Here is a 24,040-nt window from a genome sequence, read left to right as displayed (position 1 = left end):
ATCTATCTATCTATCTATCTATCTATCTATCTATCTATCTATCTATCTATCTATCTATCCATCCATCCATCTCTCTCCCTCTTTTTTATGTCAAATATAAATTTAGGTCAGTAAAAAATCAAATAAAAAGATTCTTTACTTTCCCAAGCTTATCAATACCCCATTCACCTGTGTTTGCTTCTGCTACTTACATCAATGATGCCTCCTGTAAGGTCTCTTTGAATGAGGAATTCATATTGGCTTCCTGGGAGAATTTCTGAGCCAAAAGTCACCATGCTTCTTTAAGCTCCATTTTGAAAAGTTGCAAGGCCATGATGTCTTGTTCCATTTTCTTCTTTGCTCTAGAAATGTCAGTTGCTCTAATCTTTTATGATATTGTGGGTTTTTTTTTTTGTTTGTTTGATTTTGCCCTTTCTATCTCTGCTTTGATTTTTTTTTTTCCTTTCTCTCCTGCAACTCCTGCTGTTCTTTGACCTTCACCAGTTCCAGGTTCTTGTTTAGAGGAATTTAAAAAAAATTATTAAAAAAATGGAATAAGAAAAAAAGAAAAACAGAAAAGCAATACAAAACAAAATGAAACAAAACAAAAGAGAACGTTGTCATGTGCCCAGCAGAACATCAGGGAAGATTCAGAATATATAACAACAAACTACCAGATCAAGAAAAATTATATTCATGGGTGTCTATGAATTTTTTCTTTACTTTTCTTTACTTCTTTGTAAATTATTCTTTTGTTTTCTGCTGCACAACTTATTTACTTTATTCTTTTTTTCCTTCTTTCATTCTCTCCCCATGCCCAAACAGCCTATAGTTAAAAATATATGTATACATATATCTATCTATCTATCTATCTATCTATCTATCTATCTATCTATCTATCTATCTATGTATCTATGTAAATACACACACACACACACACACACACACACTTAAATATTTAAATACTTACACTTTTCTTTCCTATCCCATTGACTTTTTGCTTTAATTCTGCTCTTAATTTGCCTGGCTATTACTTAACCTTTCCTCCACCCCCATGGATTCCTCCCTTGACTTCTTTCCACACATTGCTTCCCCATCTGCCCATCCCTCCCCCCTTATTTCTTTAAAGATTTTGGAGGGTTCTATATTCTTCATGGTATAAATGTAGTAATGCCTTGCCTATTAACCTAGTCCCGATGAAAGTTTTCAGAACTGTGAGCCCTCCTCCTCCTCTAATGACTCTGTGTCTATTCTTCTGCATCTCATTTGTACATTATTGCTAGTTTTTACCTTAACTCTGCCTTTCTTTGAGATGCCCTATTATTGATGTCACTCTTAAAATATGATATTCATTTCCCATATTAAAAACATAAATAATTTGTTCATGTTGAGTTCCTTGAAATTGTTCTTTGATATTGACTCCTATATGTTAAAATTTCTATTAAGTTTGGGTTTGGTTGATAGAAATTCCTGAAAATCTGCAAGTTCATGGAATGTCCATTTTTTCCCCCTCTTTCAATATTATAGATAATTTTGCTGAATATTATATTTTTGGCTGAAGGCCTAGTTCTTTTTTTGATTGTTAGTGATATGATTCTAGAATCTGTGCTCTTTTATTGTGTATTGTGTATTTTGAAGTTCTGTACAATTCTCGTAGTAGTTCCAGCATATTTGAATTGTTTTTTTTTTCTTGCAAAATTTTCTGTTTGATCTGGGGGTTTTGAAATTTGCCAATAATATTCCTATATGTTTCCACATAGGATCTCATTGAGATCATGATCGGTGGGTTTTTTCTATTTCTACTTTCCTCTCATGTTCTATTATTTCAGGATAATTTTCTTGGATTATTTCTTGCATTATTGTATCAAGGTCCTTTTTTTTTGGTCACCATTTTCAGGCAGTCCAATTATTCTTACATTTTCCCTTCTTGATCTGTTCTCCTATTCTCTTGTTTTCCTTATAAGATGCTTCACATTCTGTTCTATTTTTTTCATTCTTTATAATCTGTTTTGTTATCTCTTGGTCTGTCATAGCTTCACTGGTTTCTCCTTGCCATATTCTAATTTTCAAAGAATTATTTTCACCTTTGAGACTATGCATCGCCTTTTCTACTTGATTAACTTTTTCCATAATTTTCTTGTTTTTCTTGGATGGTTTTTATTTTTATTTTTTTATTTTTTGCTCACTGTCTCTCATTTGATTTTTAAATTCTTTTTTAAGCTCTTCTATGAATTGTCTCTGGGCAGGGAGCCATTTCACAATACTCTTTGAGATAGAAGCTTTTTTGAATTTCAGTATCCTCCTCTGAAGATGAACCCTGGACTTCCCTATTCTCATAATATGATTTTATGATGGGGTTCTTCTTTGCTGGTTCATTTTTAAATAAGAGGTATTTATGTAAACATTTCTAATCCTGGGGTGGGGGGATGGTGCCTCTGGCTTCACCTCAGCTCTCCCCTCCAAGAACTCCACCCTCCAGCAAATGCCCCCAATTCTCTTAAGGGAATGTTTTTTGTAAGTGAGTTTTGTAATCCACTGGCTCCTGCCTCCATGTACCAACACCAGGGACATATTCCTGGTGGCAGTAGTGACCAGATTCTTCAGAAAAGGATATGAAATGAATAATCTATGTCTACCTTGGCATTAATACCAAGTTCTCCTTTGCATTCAGGAATAGTGAACTTAGGAAAGAGTGTAGTCACTTCACAAACCTGTGGGCTTACTCATTGCCCACTACTTCTGGCCATTGGAGATCCCGATAGGTCTCTTTCTGGATATTCTGTCTCATAACTCCATTCATTCAAGAATCCTGTGACCTGTTAGTTTTCACTGTTAAGATATGTTTTTTTCCTAATGAGGTTCCCTCTTCCAAAGTAAAGTCTTGCTTCTCAGGTTTACAGGGAGCCTGAGCACTTTTGTGGGTATTTCTTTTCTACTGCCATCAGCTTATGGGCCCACTGGTTGAATTTTCCCAATGACATGAGATTCCAGTTCTATTTAATTATTGAACATAAACTAGCTTTTATAAAGAGACACTAACTTTAAAGATAGAACAAATGTACAAGCATAACACTTTGGGGATACCCATCTTAGTCTCTGGAGAGAGTATGCTCTCCTTAGCTCAATTCCTACTTAGCGATGGTCCTATCATTTTTACAGACAAAGGGGGTATTTCTGCTAATCATTTCTTTTCTCAGCAGCCATTAAGTTGAGGACCTGACAGTCACTCCCAAAGATCTTTTCTCCTTGTTTCTCTGAGCACTGATACTTCCCTGACTCTCGACTCAGAATCTGGAATATGGGAATGCCATGAAACCCTCTGGACCTTTTGATACTTGCTAGGTTGAAGAACTCCAATCTCTTGACAAAGAATAGAAAGATCAAATCCAAAGGCTACGGGCCAAGGCCCGTTTGTTGGGACAAGGTGACCTCAAAAGGAAGATGACTCTCTTCTACAGTATGCTCTCTCACCAATGTTGTGGGCAAAGAAGTCAGAAATAGAGTAGCCAAAAGACTGAGGCAAGAAAGAAATTGCCTTGGCAGCCAATCAAAGAGCCCTTCATTCATCGCATGGTTGGCAGACCATGTGTAGACATGATCCACAGGTACTTCCTTTATCCATCCTTATGCCTCTTCTGGAAGCAAACTCGCTAGTTTCTCTACTTGGAGAAGCTCTTAGACCCTCAAGTCAAAATCGGTCTCTTTGCCACATGTACCCACTGTCCCCAGTTTTATCATTGGGGGCCAAGCACAGAGCACCCAAACTTTTATCTACTTAACAATATTTCAGGTACTTAAAGAGAGCTATCATTCAGAGCCCTGGTTATTTCATATTCTCCAGGCTAAATAAACACCATCCAGTCCATGCATGGCATGGATTCAAGTCCTTTCCAGACTTTAGTTGGGTTCCTCTGGCCACTGTTCAGCTTGTCAGTATCCTTCCTAAACTGAGATGACCAGAACTGCACGTGACCCTTTAGCAATGTTTCCAGACATTTTTAGCTACTCCTCTAGGGTTCTTTATTTACGGCATCCTGTGATTTGCAGAAGGGGATCATTTTGCTTCCTCTTTGTGCTTATTCCCTCAATTTCTTTTTCTGTCCTTGTTTTTCTAGCTAGCATTTTTAGTCTACATCAAATGACAGTGATGGACGTGGACATTCTGCCTTTGCCTCGGACCTTTGAGATCTCTCTTCAGTCCCAGCTTGGACATTTAATAATTTTTTCTAAAAAATGATGAGCCTGAAATACACACCATCTAAATTCCTTTATGTTTCTAAATTCTAGAATTCTGCATTTTTTTCTACCAAAACTCAGATTCAGTATTCAAGAGAAATCACTGGAGGGATGACATTTTGGTCTGAAAGTCATTTATTAAACACTTTTGAGTGGAGAAAAAAGTACCTATCCTCAAAGCATTTACTTTTTAATGGAGTTAGGTTAGGAAACTTTTTCCTAACCAATTATGGTTAGAGGAGTCCAGAGTCAGAGTGGAAACAGTAGGGCTGGTGTGCAGAGGCACTGGACTTGGGGCTTTGATGATGGTTCTCAAAGAAAGAGAGGGAAAGATAGGATTCTGGGAAGGTGGTTAGGCAGGGCACAAAATGGCCCCAGGGATTTCCAGGAATTGTAGCCTCATGCTGAAGGCTCAAATGCCTTTTTTTGGTCTGTAATATTCTAAAGAGATTCTTTGTTTTGTTTGTTTGTTTGTTTGTTTGATTTCCTACCACGTAGTCCAACATGTGCATGGCTGCGGGTCCTGGCAAGGATATGTTCGATAGCACCCGGATCATTGGAGACATCATTTATCAGAAAGCCAAGGTAAGCTGGCACTCAGTCCTCCCATCCGTGTCGTCTCCACTGGCTTAGCAGTGCCCCACACCTCTCTACTACTTTGTTCCACACACCAGAGTAATTAAGAGATAAGTGAGAAGAAAGTTGGCAGTTTCCAGATCTGCCACAGAAGCTTTGGGGGAACAGAAGATGGAACAAATAAGATGGCAATGCTGAGAGATGATGGCCAGAGCAGCTTCCCCTCCTGCTCTCACCTTCTGCTCTGTGTACAGTAATCCCGTTAGTGCTGGAATTATGGTCCTCACACTGGGGCTGGAAAAGAGCCCCATGGCTCTAGTCTCCATCCCTGTGACTGTTAGGATTCTTACAAGGTACTAAGTCACTGGAATGGATATAATTATCTAATGGTTCAGTATGATTGATCTGATCCTACAAGGAGATGTTATGGGCCAGAACTTGAAACGAGGTACTGAGTGAAATTGAGGAGACAATGATTAAATCTAATTTAGCATTGCTTTAATCCTACAACAAATGATGGTTTCCTAATGATGAAATGACTGGTGTATACTCAGTGTGCACCATAGAAGCAGGAAGCTCTCAGGGCCAAGGGGACTTTGGGAAAACTTTTCTGGAGATTTAGAGTGAAGATTCATTCCATTTTCAACCTTTGTGCTGGCTGGAGACATTTGGACAAGAGCTCTCAGGAACCAAAGAGAGAGAGAGAGAGGCCTCTAAGAAAGCTAACTGGGCCCAGGAAAAGATTCAGGATTTTGAAGGACACAATAAAGGATCTGGACTTTAACTCCTGGCTGCATTTGGGATTATTGAAATGAACTGAAAGGAAGGCTGCCTCCAAAAGCTCCCCAAGAAACCTGCTCCAGGAAAACGATTACATTTTAGAGAAACAGAACATTGCATATGACTCCCTCACTCTGCTCCCCTTTATATAGTTCCTCTCCCTGTGGAACATAATCCCCTTGAAACATGATGGGCACTGATGCTTTTGCCTCCATATCCCCAGTTAACACAGCTCCTGGAACACAGGAAGCTTTTGACAAATGCATTTTCCTTCCTTAATTCATATAGGATTCAGAATGTCTTAGAACCAAGAAGTTGGGCAAAATTATGACAACTTATTATATAAAACTATGAATATACAAATACAGACTTGAGGAACATCATTAAATAAGAGAGAAGTCCTAGCAGCAAGAAGTCCTCACTGAGGGTCAGAACACTTGGGTTCAAGTCCATCTGTGTTAAAACTTAGAAATTAAGTTGAATTGGATTCATAGAGAAATGGCCTTCTTTTGCTTCTCTTTGAAAAGCAGAAAAAAGCAGAATTTCTTCTCAGATCACTAGGAGACTCCTAATAATCATGAACTTGGGAAGTTCATGAGCCCTCCTAGGGCCTCAGAGTCTTATTTGTAAAATTGGTGGATTCCTAAGGTCTGTTCCGTGGAATGGTGGAAGGGGAGCTGACCGTGGAGTCAGAGAGCTGGCTTTGTTTTCTAGCTCTGCTACTGTGTGACCTTGGCTAAGAGATGGCCCAGCTCTGAATTTGTGATTCTATAGTCCACATCAGGGCAGAACAATCCCAGAAGATTATTAGGAGTCTCCTAGTGATCTGAGAAGAAATTCTGCTTTTTTCTGCTTTTCAAAGAGAAGCAAAAGAAGGCCATTTCTCTATGAATCCAATTCAACTTAATTTCTAACAATCTTTGACTTGGCCAAGATATTAATTTCTTTTCAAGGAATTTTAACCTCTCACACCTTCAGGATGGGTATTAAAAGAAATGAGTCGTCTTATTTTGATGCAAAATTATCCTGCAAACCACTCCATTTTTTGGGGAATTTCTTACTCTCAGGCCCCATGGACTAGCACTTACAAATTATGTTCATGTATTTCAAGGCTCCAAATGTCCTATGCCTAAATGAGTTGATAATGGAAAAGGAAAAAAAGGACAGTCAGACTTTTTTTCCCCCTATAAACAGGAATTTCTCCTCAATCCTTACGTCTCATGCCTCCTTCTTTACTCTTTCTTAGGCTAATCATTTATCATCAGTTCTATTTCCTCATTTGCAAAGTGGGAATTAATAATAATAATCCTTCTTTTTCTTATTCTGTGTCCAGATGCTTGCAGTGATACCCTAGGAACAATGTTCTAAATGTATAAGGGCTGCTGAGGGTGATTGTGATTATACTGTGCATTACTGTTTCTGATTAAGTAGTGGGCAGAGTGGTCTTGCCGGTGTATGTTCCTAGCACAGATAAGGATGCCTCTTGCTTTATTCTCAGAATTGTCCCATTTACAGCCATGTCACAGGTTTTAAGACAATTCTGAGAGGTGCAGGATGGAATACTGGACTCACGGTCAAGAAGGCCTGGCTACATGTCCTGCCTTGGATACTTCCAAGCTGTGGAGTATGGACATGTTATTTTTTCAGAGCTTCAGTGGGACAGTAGTCAGAGTCCTGGCTCTTGAATTAGGATCAATTCCTAGCTTGGCCACTTTGGGTGACCTTAGGGGTGTCCCTTTATCTGTACAGTTCCTTTTTAAAATGAGCTAGATGCATATGAATAATCTCTATCATACTATATGCTGTCTTGAGGAGGAAGAAGGGGAGAGAGAAAAGTTTGGAGTTAAAAATCTTTCAGAAAATCAATGTTGAAGCTTGTCTTTACATGTAATTGGAAAAAAATACTATTGAATTAAAAAAAATGGACCAGATCATAATAACCAGATGATCAATTTCCTCATCTGGAAAATGGGGACAATATCATCTGCAGCACTTGGTCTGTAGGGTTGTTGGGAGACCCAACTGAGACCATGAACTTAAAGTTTTTTTGCAAACCAAAAAGTACTCTAGAAGAGTCAGTAGTTACTATTAATGAACCAATGATCTAATTAGTGGGCACACCTCCTCCGAAGCACACACTGTAACCCTTTCCCCACTGGTCATTTCCAATGATCCGGTGGCTTTTCTCCTGAATCAAATTAAAATAGGACTTCATCACACATCAGGACCATTCAAGAGACACCAAGAGAAGGCCAGAGGGGGCCCACTCCCTCCTCTGTCCAGACTGACTTAGAATCCTAATAAAATTTCGGTGTCGAGTAAGAGGACTTGGAGCTGAGTTCGGATGTTGCCGCTCATTACTTGTGTGATCTTGGGTAAACCACTTAGTGTATCTGAGCCTCAATTTCCTTAGCTAAAAATAAGGGGATGGGACAAGGTGGCCTAATTAGCCAGACTCATCAATTAAAATAGGAAGCAATTAGATGTACCCCTAAGGTAATTAATTTTACTTTCCAATCAATTGACTTGGTCTTAGTGACTCAAGGCTCATACTGGTTTCACATGATGAATCATGAAATTGATTTATTTTGTGCTACGTGCCTCGGGTACCAAAATTCCTAGCTATAGCTCTGTAGTTTTGCCAAGTAGGAAGAATGAGTGTTCTCTTTGGACTTGGTCGAGAGCATGAGGGCTGAGCTCTCCTTTCCCCTCCTCTAGGCCATCCTACTGTCAGTTCAAAGCTGCAATTATTGTTAGGCACCTACTCTTTCTAGAAAACATTCCCTCACCCATGGGGAATTGACCCTCAGATTCTGGCTCCCTGTGACTGCCCTCACAAGATTGTAGGGAGAAAGGATGGCGAAATGGGAGCCAAAAGCTGCCTTAGAACCATCACCTTTTATACTGGACATAAATGAGACTGAGAGAGGGATGGGTCCAGTGTCACAGAGGAGTGAGTCTCTGCATGAATTTTGAAGCCATGTCCTCTGATTCTGGAGTTAGTGTTCTTCCTTGGAATCGTGTGAACTAATGAGATTGGTATACAGTTAAGGCATTTATTAGACACCTTATTAGGCTTTATTATTTGTTAAACACTGAATTTCTTATTACTTACTATGTATACATCAAATATGATCTAATGAGATATGCAGCTAAGCATGAATTAGACACTTATTAACATTAGACATTTTATTAGACTTATTTATTAGTATGTATACTATGTATGTATACTTAGACACTTAGTATGTATACATCATTTGATACCTTATTAGACTTTATTTTTATTTATTTATTTTATTTATTTTATTTATTACGCACGTTATTTCTTAGATACTTAGTATGTATACATCATATGATCCAAGGAGATAGGTAATGAAAGCATTAATTAGACACTTGTTAACATTTATTAGACACCTTATTAGACTTTATTATTTATTAGGCATATTATTTCTTAGACACTTGGTATGTACACATCATATGATGTAATGAGATATGCAGCTAAAGCATTAGACACTTATTAACATTTATTAGACATTTTATTAGACTTTATTATTTATTAGACACATTCTTTCTTAGACACTTAGTATGTACACATCATATGATCCAAGAAGACATGTAGTGAAAGCATTAATTAGACACTTGTTAACATTTATTAGACACCTTATTAGACTTTATTATTTATTAGATACAGAATTTCATAGACACTTAGTATGTACATATCATGTGATCTAATAAGATAGGCAGCTAAAGCATTAATTAGATACTTATTAACGTTTATTGGATACTTTATTAGATTTCACTGGATACATTATTGCTTAGATACTCACTGCTTAATGCATATTTGTTGAATGCCGCTGCATTGATCTGCTTTCCTTACACACTTGTCTATTTCAGGAACTGTACGCTGCAGCTTCCCAGGAGATCCTAGGTCCCGTGTCTGCCGCTCACCAGTGGGTCAACATGACGGATGTCACTGTGCAGCTCAATTCCACACACACAGTGAGTGCCCTCAGGCATCCCCTGAGCCGGTCAGCCTCCTTGGCAGGATGCCAGGCGTCCTCTGTCTGCTGAGCCTGGGCTGCCCTTGATCCCAGTCCTGGGCCCTCTGCCCCCTTCCCTCTTTTCAGCTCCCATGGGCTCCATTATCATCCCTGTACAGATGCCTCATGTATCTCTCTATACATGTATATGTATACAAACATTTACATATACCCACATGCAAATGTTTGTATACACATACAATTCTCATTTCTGTAAGAAGTGCTGTATAAATGCATACATAGCCATATATGCGATAGAGCCTTCACATATATGCATACATATGTGAGCCACAGGTATGTGTGTATGTATATATATGTATCTATATATACAGACACATGACTTTTGAGATGTGTGTGTGTGTATGTATATGGCTTGTGTACAGGACTGATATATACATTTGTGTATAGATATAGCTATCGATAGATATTTATATATAAATATCTATATATTTAAATATCTATAGATAGCTATATCTACACACAAATGTATATATTAGTCCTGTACACAAGCCATATACATATACACACATCTCAAAAGTCATGTGTGTGTATATATAGAGATATATTTATATATATTTATATTTATATATAATATTTATATATATTTATATTTATATATAATATTTATATATAAATACCTCTATATTTAAATATCTATAGATAGCTATAGATATTTATATATAAATATCTATATATTTAAATATCTATCGATAGCTATATCTACACACAAATGTATATATCAGTCCTATACACAAGCCATATACATACACACACACACATCTCAAAAGTCATGTGTGTGTATATATAGAGATATATTTATATATATTTATATTTATATATATAATATTTATATATAAATATCTATATATTTAAATATCTATCGATAGCTATATCTACACACACACACTCCATGTTGATATAAGACCCCATACAGATCCACATTGATCTCCTCTCTTCTCCATCTCTCTCCTGAGCTCTCATCTCCATCTCTCGCTGACTTCTCAAGCATAACACATTTGAAAGAGAACTCTCCATTTTCCTCTCTAAACTTACCTCTTCTCCAAAATTCTCTGTTCCCATTGAAGGTGGGACTGTCCTTCCAGGCCTTCAGCTTGTCAGGGTTCGTTTTTAGAGAATAAATTTTTTAATTTTCTAGAATAAAGAGCCATCCCCCATAACCACCCAGTTGCTATGTCTTGTTTATCTCACTCCTAATCCAATCGACGTTTATTAGCTGCCCGCTATGTGTCAGACTGCACTGTGCTAAGGGCTGGGGATAAAATGAAGAAAAAGAAAGGCAGTTCTTGCCCTCTAGGAGCTTATCATCTAATCAGGGAGACAACACAGAAAAGGAAGCAGGAAAATGAGGTGGGAGGTGCTGGGGGTACCTAAGGCTGGGGCATCCTTCTTGTTCCATGGAGGTGAAAACAGGAAGAGCAGCAAATGCCAAGTGGATGAGTTGAGTGGCCAGGCTCTGCCCTCTGTGGAGAAGTTTGGGATTCCGCCTTTGGGTCCAAGCTGAGTGGAGAGGAGGCTGAGGGAGGTAGGGTTAATCATAGTGTTTTGGTGGTGAGATTTGAGGCAGTGAGCTTCTCCTGGGCTGAAACCAGGCAGAGCAATGGACACAGAGTGTCTCATATCCATCCTCACCATCCTAGTTCAAGCCTTGGAACAAGCAAGAAAACTCTCCGTTGGTCCCCTTGCCTCTAGTCCCCTTCCTTCCAATACATCTCCCACAAGAATTTTCTGAAAGCTCAGATCTCTCCACATCACCTCCATGCTCCAGAATCATTGCTGGCTCCTTATCGCTTTAAGATAAAACAGTTTGACCTTTAAGGCCCTCCACAGTGCAGCTCTGGCCTACTTTATGCATGTTTTAATATATTTTCCTCCTCTTCATGCACTCTTTTCTGGACAGACTGGCCAGCTTGTTGTACCCCAAACTCCACCTCCTGCCCATAAACCTCCCCCCAAGCTCTCTCCCTTGTCCTTTATTATATAGCTTAAAATTTCTGCCCTTCACCAAGGGGCAGCTCAGAAATTATATGTCGGGGTGCACTTCCTTGATTCTCCCAGCTGTTAATTTTCCCTCTCTCTCTTCCACACTCTTAAAACAACTCTATTCAGGTATTTATATCTCCCTAAAGAATGAAACACAGGAATTGCCTTTTAAAAAATCCTTGTCTTTTATTCTCTGCACAGTATTTTGGACATGGTAAGACTTAACAAATGTGTATTTAATTGGACCCAACTTTTTGGAAAGGAATTGAATTATTTACACAATTAAATTTTTATTTCTTGTTTGTTGAAAACCATCCTTTTAGGCAAAAACCTGTAAACCCGCCCTTGGCCACAGCTTCGCAGCTGGTACCATCGATGGTGTTGGAGGTCTCAATTTTACACAAGGTGAGGATGACTGAATCAGACCCAGGTTATAAATCATCATCGATGATCGGCCCAGACGGGATGGATTGGTTATGTCTTCCAGGTGTTGATTAAAGAATTAAAGAACAAAGGTTCTTAGTAATTTTTATCACCTTCTATAGGACTTCCTGTTCAATTAATTGGTACATAGGATTCAGAGTTGGCAGGGACTTGAGAGATCTCCGGCTAATCCTTACTCCATTTTTACAGAGGAGGAAACTGAGGAACAGAAGGTCCTAGGGGACCAACTGGTAGGAGGTAGAAGAACCAGGACCTAAGACTCTAAATATAGTTCTCTTCCCACTGGGATGTGGCTCTTCCCAGGACCAAAGTTCATTGTCATTAAAATACCTACTGAGGAAGGCTAGTGCCAGGGATGAGTGTAGAGCTTGGAGTATGTTGGACAACAGATGCTCAAGAGATAGGCAGGCCTTTGGGGGGGGGTAGGGAATGGCAGGGAGGGAGCTGGCATGGGAGTAGAGAGAAGTGGGTTCTCCTGTGTGACCCACGAGGAGAAGGATGGACAATCCTCAAACCAAATTTCTTTGTGCCTCAACTTCCTCATTTATAAATTAAGAAAATGGATTATATGATCTCCAATATCCAATCTGAAACAATAGGATTCTTTTTCTTCCTTCCTTCCTTCCTTCCTTCCTTCCTTCCTTCCTTCCTTCCTTCCTTCCTTCCTTCCTTCCTTCCTTCCTTCCTTCCTTCCTTCCTTCCTTCCTTCCTTCCTTCCTTCCTTCCTTCCTTCCTTCCTTCCTTCCTTCCTTCCTTCCTTCCTTCCTTCCTTCCTTCCTTCTTTTCTCTCTCTCTCTCTCTTTCTCTCTCTCTCTTTCTCTCTCTCTCTGTCTCTCTCTCTCTCTCTCTCTCTCTCTCTCTCTCTCTCTCTCTCTCTCTCTCTCTCTCTCTCTCTCTCTCTCTCTCTTTTTCCTGAGGCAATTAGGGTTAAGTGACTTGTCCAGGGTCACACAGTTAAGAAGTATTAAGTGTCTCAGGTCAGATTTGAACTCAGGTCCTTCGGACTTCAGGGCTGGTGCTCCATCTACTGCGCCACCTGAAATAATAGGATCCTAAACTCATTTATCTATGATTTGGGGCCCATACCTAAACCATAGACTAAATATAATATAACCATAAATGGTTACATAAATATATATTATATAATCATAACTAATTATATAAAAATATAAAGTAATTATATAGCCCAGGATGCCCCAAACCTGTTCTCTCCAGTTAGCTATTCTGGGACGTGATGGTTCTATGTACAGTCTAGGCTCCCAGAAAGGGGAAAAGTGGACTCCATTTAAAATTCCCTTGGTTGAAAGGGTAAGTGATCAGAGGCATAAAGAATGAGGACATTCAGAAGAGAGAATTCTCTCTCACCCATGGTACTCAGAGAGGCTCCCACTTTGAGACAGGAGGGGAATAATGCTTATGATTGATAGAAGGTAGGGACAAGGGAGCAGTTGCTGCTTTGTTTTGTTTCTTTGGATCCCCAGCATCCCGTCCGATCCCTGGCACATTGCAGGTGCTTAATAAATACTTTCTGATTGATTGGCTGACTGACTGAATGAATACTGGAGTGGATTGGTACATTGTTCACTATGCAAAGTGGAGCCATTGAAAATTTTTCTTTTCATTTCTTTTAGAGGAGTAGCTTGATCAGAGCACAATCTCCACAGTATGAACAGACAAAAGAAATGGTAGAAAAGGGCTGACTTCATCAGACATGGGGGAAGGGACAGGAGATACTCAAGGTGTTTTATGTGTCATGTGCCTTCTCACAGGTGCAACTGAAGGAGACCCTTTCTGGGACACCATTCGTGACCAGATTTTGGGAGAGCCATCCAATGAGACCAAGGATTGTCACAAACCGAAGCCCATCCTCTTCAGCACAGGGGAGGTACTGAAAACATCCATCTGGCTTTATTCATTTGTAGATTTTAAAGAGATCCACAATAAGCACTTATTAAATTTTGTTTTCAAGAATTTTATACTGCTCTCTCTCCTCAGATACTCATTAGCTATGTGATCTTGAGCAAGTCTTTTAATTTCTGTCTGTGTGTTTCCTCTTGTACAAGACAGTTATCCCTTTCATATCGTGATTTTTTTCCCCTATTAGGCTTTGATACATCCTGGATCCAAATAAAAAATTAAATTTTCCAAGAATTTTGCAGAAGCTGCAAATGACAAGGAAAGAGAAATAGACAACATAGAAAAAGTTTAGAAAGTCAGAAATGCACAAAGTATATGTAGAGTATTATAAAATATCTATATTCCTATTTTTAATGCCATAATAATTCAGACTTGTTCTCTGGTAGGAAGGGAGGGCCAAAACATTTTGTGCAGATTTTCCAGGTCAAATAGGTGCTGCATCTCGAACCCCAGTGCTGTGGAAGGGAGACTTATAATAACACTCGCCTCCCAGGGTTGTTGGGGGGACCAAATGAGATACTTGCACTTTGCAGGTACATCACAGCCAGCCATTCTTATTCTGGAGACCTTGTTAGGAGCTAATGAGATTCTATGATTCTCTGAAGTTTACGATGCTTCAGGATGGGGGAGGGGGAGGAAAGCAACCTCTCCATCCCCTGTATCCCCCCATCCTCTACTGTCCTCCTCTCCAAATTCTCTCTCAGAGGCTTGACTAGTGTTGTTCTCTTCTCTACACTGGCAGATTCTGGAATTATGCTGGTTTCCACACTGGCTTGATCTTGTATGGAATACCTGCAGGGTACCACAGTCTATGTTAGCTTAATGTCCTTGATGGATTGATTTATTGTCCTCAATTGATAAAGGTACCAGGGTAGAGAAGGCAGTAAGTTCTTTAAAAGGGGGATGGGATGATTGATCAATACAATTACACTTGACTTAAGTGGAGGGGCAAGTTGTTGCACAGCTTATGGATGACAGAAATAGGATGTGGATCAAGTCATCAATACAAGATCCCAATACAAGATCCACAATTCAGAAAGTGAATGGAGGGAAAATAAAACTATTGACACAACAAGATAAAAATTTAAATCCTTACTTCCTTTTTTTTTTATCCCAAAGATGTCAAAACCTCACCCCTGGCACCCTGCGATTGTTGACGTCCAGATCATTACTCTCGGATCCTTGGCAATAGCTGCTATTCCTGGAGAGCTCACGTATGGTCCCTTTTCTTTCCCTCCCCTCTTTTTTGCTGGCAATGATGTAAATGTTAACTGAGTATATATTCCTTGTTGGAGCCACGCTGGCTGGATGACAAAGGATGCTTAGTCGGACATTTCTGGTCTCTGCCAAGAATCTGCCCCTCTCAGAATTAGCATCAAGGAGCAATAAACTGATTAAAATCTCCCAAGCTCCAAAGACTCCTAGGATACCCTGAAGGATGTACGGCTGCCTTTTCTTGTTCAGCATCCAATGGAGATAACATCAGGAGAGATGCAGAGCTCAGTCAGTCTGGGTGCACACACATGTGATTTAAGGGAGGATTATCCATCCTCAACCCTAATAGCAAGTAATCAGAAAAAACCAGTTGCCATCATTAATTCTATTGATATTGCACTGAAAATCATCTGTCTTTTGAGAAACATAAAATAATATTACACAGTTTGGAGGCAGCTTTGCAGTGATGATAATGCTATTTTATTTTTATATGTTCTCACTGTTAGCTCTCTGTCAGGGGAAATTGGTTCATTCTTTGTCATTGCTTTCTCTGTGCCTAGAATAGTGCTGGGCACGTGGGAGGTGAGTAATAAATACTGATTGATTGATGATGATGATAGCGCTTTAACCAGTCAGCTTTATATACCATGTGATAAATGAATTAGGCATTAAAAAATGTTGAGAATCCTTTGTCAGTGACATCAGTGAGCTCTTCCCTTGGCTCAGACTGTGAACCGTCTCCCTTTGCCTTAAGCAATTCTCAATCAATTGTCAGGTAACAAGCATTAAGCCTTTATGTCACTGAGTCACTGAGCAGGTGCTTGCAAAAAAAAAAAAAGCAAAATAGTCTCTGCTCTTAGCTTTATTCTTTAAAACACACATGCACACACAGACACACTGGAATTACATTTTATTTTTAATTTAATCTCTCCCTCTCTCTTTCCTTCTTCACTGAGAAGGCAAAAAAAAAAAACCTCACTAATTATTAATATTGTTTCTGTCTTATAAATTGTTCTCTGGTTCTATTCATTTCACTTTGCTTCAGTTCATAAAAGTCTTCTCAGTTTTTCTGAAACCATCGATTCTTCCCATCATTTCTTACAGCGTAGTATTCCATCAAATTCATATATTAACTGGTTTGAAATAGCTAGGAGATACAGGGGATAGAATGCAGGACCTGGAATCAGGAAGGCTCATTTTCCTGAGTTCAACTCTGACCTCAGGTGTGTGAGCCTGGGCAAGTCACTTTACCCTATTTGCCTCAGTTTCCTAATCTGTAAAATGGGCTGGAGAAGGAAATGCCAACTACTTTAGTATCTTTGCCAAGAAAACCCTAAATGGGGTCACGAAGAATCATTCATGGCTGAAGTGACTGAACAACAAAGAACTTGTTCAGCCATCCTTCAAATAATAGGCACCTTTTCAGTTTTCAAATTGCCACCACAAAAGAGCTGCTATTTTTTTATATATTTATATAATATATAATAATATATATTTATAATGTATAATAATACATATTTATATATGTATATAATATATAATAATATATATTTGTATATATATATATATAAATATATATATATCTTTGAGAAACATAAAATAATATTACACACCATGAAGAAAGCTTTGCAGTGATGATAATGCTATCTTATTTTTATATGTTTTTACTGTTTTATATATATATAATATGTATATATATATAATATATACACATACACACATGTAAAACTTTTGATCTTTTTTGATTATATATGTATATATATGAGTTGTTTTCATTCTTTTTTAATCTTTTGGTGTATAGACATGACATAGTAGTAATTTAGGGACCTAGGTCAAAGTGCATACGCAGTTGAATATTTTTTGGGAATAGTTTTTAAATTGCTTCCTAGAATAGTTGGATCATTTCATAGCTCCACTAAGGGTATAATAAAATACCAATTTTTCCATAGTCCTTTCAGTATTAGTCATTTTCCTTTTACGTCATTTTAGACAATCTTACAGGTATAAGGTTGTACCTCAGAATTGTTTTTATTTGTATTTCTTCTAGTTCTTAAAGATTTAAAGCACTTTTTCATATAGCTATGGATAGCTTGGATTTCTTTCTGTCAAAACTTCCTATTTACATCCTTTGATCATTTATCAATTGACGATTGATTTCAATTGTTTCTTATTTTTTATATATTTGATTCAGTTCTTTATATTTATTAGAAATGAGGCCTTTATCAGTATAAATTGCTGCAAAGATACCTTGCCCCATTTTCTACTTCTTATTTCTAATTTTAGCTGCATTGGTTTTATTTGTGTAACTTAAAAATAAATTATGTAATCAAAATCGGTCCATTTTACCAAGAAACTTTCATTTTAATGGGAGTGGCAGCACACACACACACACACACACACACACACACACACACACACACAATAAGCACATATAAACACAGAGGAGATTGAAAAGAGCCTTGACAGGAAAAGGCATTAGCAGTAGTAGAAAAAGGCAGTGGTGTACAGCAGTAACTTTAATGTAGGGGTGGGGAAAGGGAGGTTTTTAGATGTTAACACTATTGAAACAGGTCAATGCTGAGGCTTGTTTTTATACTTTTCAATTCTCAAAATACCTTCCTTTGATTTCAAACATCTCTTTCCATGGCTCAGGACAATGTCTGGAAGGCGGCTTCGGGAGGCTATTCAAAAGGTAAGTGAAAAGCTAAAATCCTTGGCATTTTAATAATTTATAGCAAGTGACAAAAACATTTCAGATTTCTCTACCTTAGTTCCTTCCTCTCTTATGATTTTTTTGTTTAACATCATGGGAGATTTGAAAAGTATGTTAGTCATAGGTATTAAGGAGAAATAAAAACTAGAAAATTGAAAATATAATGAAGATTTTTAGCTAATCTTCATATCTTTGATTGCAATTTAATTTTTAAAATCCACACAAATGATTGTGATTTGGAAATCTCTTGGTGAGGGAACAGACTTCAAGCTATCTATGATTAAGGAATATTCACTAAGAGATTAAATGGCATTCCAGGGTCTCACAATTAGTAAACATTGCAGGTAGGAAACCTTATCTAATGATAATATTGATGCTGACATTTTTTTTCCTTAAATAAATATCCTATAACTTATACATTCAAAAGGGAAGCATTGTGGTATAACAGAAAGGCGAGTCCATTTGGGAGACCCATTTTGTGAAAATCTTTCTTTTGTAGCCCGATTAAAAATCTATAATTGATCTGTTTTAGGGGGAAAGAAATCTGTCAACTTTACATTAGTCTGTGACCTCCTTAGGAGTAGGGTCTGACTTTTGGCTTTCTTTGCACCCTCAGCATTTAGCACAGGGTGATATACATGGTAATGCATAATAAATGCTTATAGAGTGAGTTACCTTACAATGCTATGGAAACGTTAGCTATGACTATTACTATTTTATGTGAGAGAAACTTTAAAGAAAATCTGAACCCTACATGATAAGAAGTTTAAATTGCAATGACTCAAAAGAGATGTACAGATTTTGAGATATCTCCACTCCAAATGTTCATATGGACTATTTGTGTCTGACCTGTGGTGGAGATTTTTGAGCTCATATTGGTCTGATCAGTCACAGTCTGATACGCTGTATCTTGACCGCAACACAGTCAAGTTATTTTTGGCTCTCTTAAGACAACAAATCAAACAGATGTAAGATTTTGTTTTTTAATCAAATATTTATTTTAAAAATTTGATAAATTGAAACACTGAAGTTAAAATTCTCATCGTTCCAGGGAACATTCCACCCTAGTTCCTTAATACGCTATTTTTTGCTTCTTCTTCTTCTTTTTTTTTTTTTATTAAAGCTTTTTCTTTTCAAAACATATGCATAGATAATTTTCCACACTCATCCTTGCAAACCTTTGGGTTCCAATTTTTCTTCTCCTCTCCCTTCCCCCCAACTCCCTTTTCTAGTAATCCAATATATATTAAACATTCTTTTATATATATTTCCATAATTATCACGCTAATACACTAATTTTTAATTAAAATCGCGGCCAGTCTTCTGTGTGTTATAGAAGAGTTGGGATTATTTTAAGAACCTTTAATTGTAGACTAATTGAATTGATTAATGATAGCAAAAGGCATTAAGTGAGACTAGAATAATGAATGCCATTTTGTGATGGAGTCTGCCGCAAAAATATATTTTTACTTTGTTCTTCATGCTTTCGTACTCCTCGAATGTCCAGGAATTTGAGACTAATGGGAAGCAGAACATGAGTGTGGTGACGGCGGGGGGCTCTGCAATGTTTATACACATTACAATCGCAACCTATGAAAGAGTACCAGGTGAAGCCCCAAGTTCCAGCTGCCTCTAAGTCCATTTCTGTGAGATCATTCACATGAGATTGTGCAAGTAAACCCTGAAATTTGGGGGGTTACAGATATCCTTGTCTCTCCCCACAGGTTCAGCGCTATGAAGCAGCATCCACAATTTATGGTCCCCATTACTCTCTCCGCCTATATCCAACTCTTCAGAGGTCTTGCCAAGGCCATTGCCACGGTAATGCCAGTGTTTGCATGTATGTGGAAAGGAAGAGGGGCAGTTTTCAGGTGTTTTCATTTATGTGTTCCAGTTGTTTTCATTTTCATTCTCTCTCTTAAAACTCACACATCCTTGAGGGGGGTAGGACTAGAAAATAATGAGACTGAATTCTATTTCTTTTCTTTCTTTACAAATACCTTGTAACTTATGCATTCAAAGGGAATCCATTGGGTATAGTAGTATAATGGAGGGACCAGTGAATTGATGTTCTCATTTGGTGTGAATCTTGGCAGTTTGAAACTGACTAAAGTATTGATCTCATTTTTAACAGGGGAGTCAGGGGAATCATCTCAAAAGAGATTCATCTACTTAGAGAAAATAAGCAAAAGAGTTTAAATTGGGTCAAAATAGATTTCACAGGAGTTTAACATATATATCCATATCCATACTTACATATCATTTCACCTTTCTCTTTCTTTCTTTCTTTCTTTCTTTCTTTCTTCTTTCTTTCTTTCTTTCTTTCTTCTTTCTTTCTTTCTTTCTTTCTTTCTTTCTTTCTTTCTTTCTTTCTTTTCATTTCTTTCTTTCTTCTTTCTTTCTTTCTTTCTTCCTTTCTTTCTTTCCTTTCTTTCCTTTCCTTCTTTCCTTCCTTCCTTCCTTCCTTCCTTCCTTCCTTCCTTCCTTCTTCCTTCCTTCCTTCCTTCCTTCTTTCTTTCTTTCTTTCTTTCTTTCTTTCTTTCTTTCTTTCTTTTCTTTCTTTCTTTCTTTCTTTCTTTCTTTCTTTCTTTCTTTCTTTCTTTCTTTCTTTCTTTCTTTCTTTCTTTCTTTTTTCTTTTCTTTCTTTCTTCCTTTCTTTCTTTCTTCCTTTCTTTCTTTCTTCCTTCCTTCCTTCTTCCTTCCTTCCTTTCCTTCCTTCCCTTCCTTCCTTCCTTCCTTCCTTCCTTCCTTCCTTCCTTCCTTCCTTTCTTTCTTTCTTTCTTTCTTTTCTTTTCTTTCTTTCTTTCTTTTCTTTCTTTTCTTTCTTTCTTTCTTTCTTTCTTTCTTTCTTTCTTTCCTTTCTTCTTTCTTCTTCTTTCTTTCTTTCTTTCTTTCTTTCTTCCTTCCTTCCTCCTTCCTTCCTTCCTTCCTTCTCTTCCTTCCTTCCTTCCTTCTCTTCCTTCCTTCCTTCCTTCTTTCCTTCCTTCCTTCCTTCCTTCCTTTCCTTCCTTCCTTCCTTCCTTCCTTTCCTTCCTTCCTTCCTTTCCTTCCTTCCTTCTTCCTTCCTTCCTTCCTTCCTTCCTTCCTTCCTTCCTTCCTTCCTTCCTTCCTTCCTTCCTTCCTTCCTTCCTTCCTTCCTTCTTTCTTTCTTTCTTTCTATTTATATATTTATATTATTTATTATTATATTTATATTATTTATATGATGGTATAGCAATATATTTATATTTATATGTATATAAATACATATATATATATATATTTATGCATATGAACAAGTATATTGACTTAAGAAAACCCAAATGATGAAAACTCTCCTCTAATACAAATGACTAATTAGGGTCATGACCCTGCCAATAGTAATGATAATAATAGTAGCTAACATGAATTGTGACAATTGCAATTTTGCAAAATGCTTTATATACTATCTTTCTTGAGCTTCAAGAAGCCTGTGAGACAGGTAATATTGGTGCTATCTCCATTTTGCATATGAAGAAATCGAGTCTTAGAGAATTTAAATGAATCAACTGTGAGCCAATAGCTCTCTTATTGGACTAGTAACTAAATCTTATCTGATTTCCATTTTTTCTATTAGACCCCATACGTTATTGAAGCTAACAACATCCATTCTCCATTTCAAATCCACATCTAATATTAACTCCAACCAAAGTCTAGTAAATTTTGGAGTCAGCATTCAAACACGAATCTCCCCCGATTCTATTTTGAGTGCTCTTGCCACCACAACCTGGATAACTATTACTAATTGTGAACATTTGGGGAAATACCCCTGAACTAGCTGGCAGAACTTAGGAGACTAAAGCCATTAAGATGCACCCATAGCCTCACCAGAAATTGCTGAAATAACGAAGAAAGATCTCCAAAGATAAATCTCTTGATTAGCCAATCCATTTGCCAAATAAGCAGCATGCTTTTTTAAAGCATCTACTATGTTCTGAGTGTTGGGGATACTAAGACAAAAATTAACCATTTCCTGCTTTCAGGGAGCTTACATTCTACAAGGGAGAAGATGCACCTATATAAAAGTCTATATAAATATATACAAAAATATATACAATATATATAAGTATATATACAAATGTATATACAATATATACAAAATCGGGTTAAGGTTTTCAAATATTTTAATCTTGGATTAGACGTATACCAAGGATTGAATTTAAAGGTCCAGGTGACACATGAGTCATATTTCAATCAATCAATCAATCAATCAATAATTATTAAATACCATGTTCCAGTCACTGTGCTAAGCACTGGAAATGAAAAAAGAAGCAAAATTCAGTCTCTATTCTCAAGGACCTTCTAGTCTGGTGGTATTATTAATGATGGGAACAATATCCTTAGTTTATCCACAGGAAACATAGTTTCTGCATGACCTTTTAATTTTCATTTGAAAACACAGCCTATAAAATTTGTTTTATTTTGACTATATTTTCATAAATTTATTTCTAATTATATAAGTAATTACACTATGCTTAAGGCATGATGCATTATTAAATATTATTAAATTTTGAGCCAATAATATCCACATAATATTGAAAATAAATGAGAAAGTATTATTTGATCTAAGTAAATTTGTCTTGGGGCTCACTGACGAGAACCTAGGAAGATTCATCCTGATAATAAAATGTCTTAGCTTTCTATAGTGTTAAATTTAGGATGAAGGAGAAAATGGAATGGTTGCTGAAGTGGAGATTCTCTGGGTGATAATACCTGGACACCATCCCTCAGGTCTGGGGCTTGGTCTTTGGTCTTATGGTTGGAAAAATTTGGTTTTTACTAATGAACGCATAAACTCTTGAGTCAATGCACTGAAGTGGGACAATAAAGCACTTGAGGCTAATCACTGATTGGACAATACTCTATAAGAATATGCTTGGAAAATGGCCCTTCCCACTAGCCTGTGCTGGCCCAATTTTTTGGTGTATGCAGAGAATTGTGGGAGAGACTAGGGGGTGCAGGGAGACTAGCCAGGGTCACTTCTTCGAGAGTAACGAGGCGGTGAAGTCACAGAGATCCTACAAGTCCATTCTCTTCACTTCTACCGCTAAAGACTAGAATAAAGACTTTTGCTTATCCTGACTCCGGCTGATTCTAAGGTATGTAGGGTGCTAACGCAGTCACCACAGATTGAGTCCTGGGAAACTGAGTCATGCTAATTAGACACACAAGAGTTATAAAGTTAGGAAAATTTATATATATATGTATATATATATATATACACACATACGTATATATATGTATATATATACATATATATGTATATATACATATACATATATATACGTATATATATGTTTATAATATAAACCTAGGATTAATTCATTTGTTATTAATTAATTTATATTACTATAACTATTCAGGAGACCTGTATTAGTTAGTCAGTATATTCCTTCCCTAACAAGAAAGTCCTCATGGAAAAACAGATCCATTATGGAAATCTACTTAGTGAATATGGGGACTTGGATGATTTTAAGGAATCGGTTATTCGAGTTATAAGAGCAGAACCTCAGAGCTGGAAGGAGAAGGAGTTGGGGGCTCTACAAGTGACAGGCAAATTGACAGAAGCAGCTGTCTCCAACAAGGAGCAGACCAAAGGTAGACACAATCTTAAAAACAATACAGATCCATTAAAATACAGGAACAAACAGCCCTCTTCTTCAACACCCTCATACCGTAAGTACAGAACACTCTATCCTGTGCTCAGGAAGTGTGGGACACATTGTACATTTGACACAGAATGGCTTTTTTTTTTTAAAAGGTATTGAGCTTCACTTATGTGAAATGATTATTTCTTCAGTAATAGCAGATAATTGCAGGTTTACTGTATCTGTGGGAGAGCATGGAAATCTCAGGCCAAATCCCGTCTCTGACACTTATTAGTTGTGTGACTCAGGGGAGGTTGCTTCTCCCAGCCTGTTCCTTCATTTATAAAATGGACATAATCACGCTTTAAAGGCTTATTGGGAATCAATATATATAAAGCACTTTACATATTTTTAAATGTTATTATTATTATTATTGCTAACTATGGACAGCAAAAATAAATTCATTCTGGACTGCTGCTTATGAAGAGGCTATTATTGGTCATCTGGTTGAGGGAACTGTTTGGGTTTGGGTA

General features: G+C 37.4%; 1 protein-coding gene across 1 annotated transcript in view; it reads left to right on the top strand.

Moving 5' to 3' along the window:
- The window catches only part of ASAH2 (N-acylsphingosine amidohydrolase 2), a 61,824-nt gene that overhangs the window by 28,204 nt on the left and 9,580 nt on the right, over positions 1-24,040 (top strand). The window contains 9 exon segments of the mRNA XM_074284884.1: positions 4,714-4,800; positions 9,466-9,570; positions 11,936-12,017; positions 13,826-13,941; positions 15,093-15,187; positions 17,841-17,880; positions 19,409-19,513; positions 19,632-19,667; positions 19,669-19,722. Coding sequence (XP_074140985.1) covers positions 4,714-4,800; positions 9,466-9,570; positions 11,936-12,017; positions 13,826-13,941; positions 15,093-15,187; positions 17,841-17,880; positions 19,409-19,513; positions 19,632-19,667; positions 19,669-19,722 — 720 coding nt within the window.

The sequence above is a fragment of the Sminthopsis crassicaudata genome, chromosome 2 (genome assembly GCF_048593235.1).
Source record: "Sminthopsis crassicaudata isolate SCR6 chromosome 2, ASM4859323v1, whole genome shotgun sequence".
NCBI lineage: Eukaryota > Metazoa > Chordata > Mammalia > Dasyuromorphia > Dasyuridae > Sminthopsis > Sminthopsis crassicaudata.
This window is presented reverse-complemented; position numbering and strand designations above follow the sequence as displayed.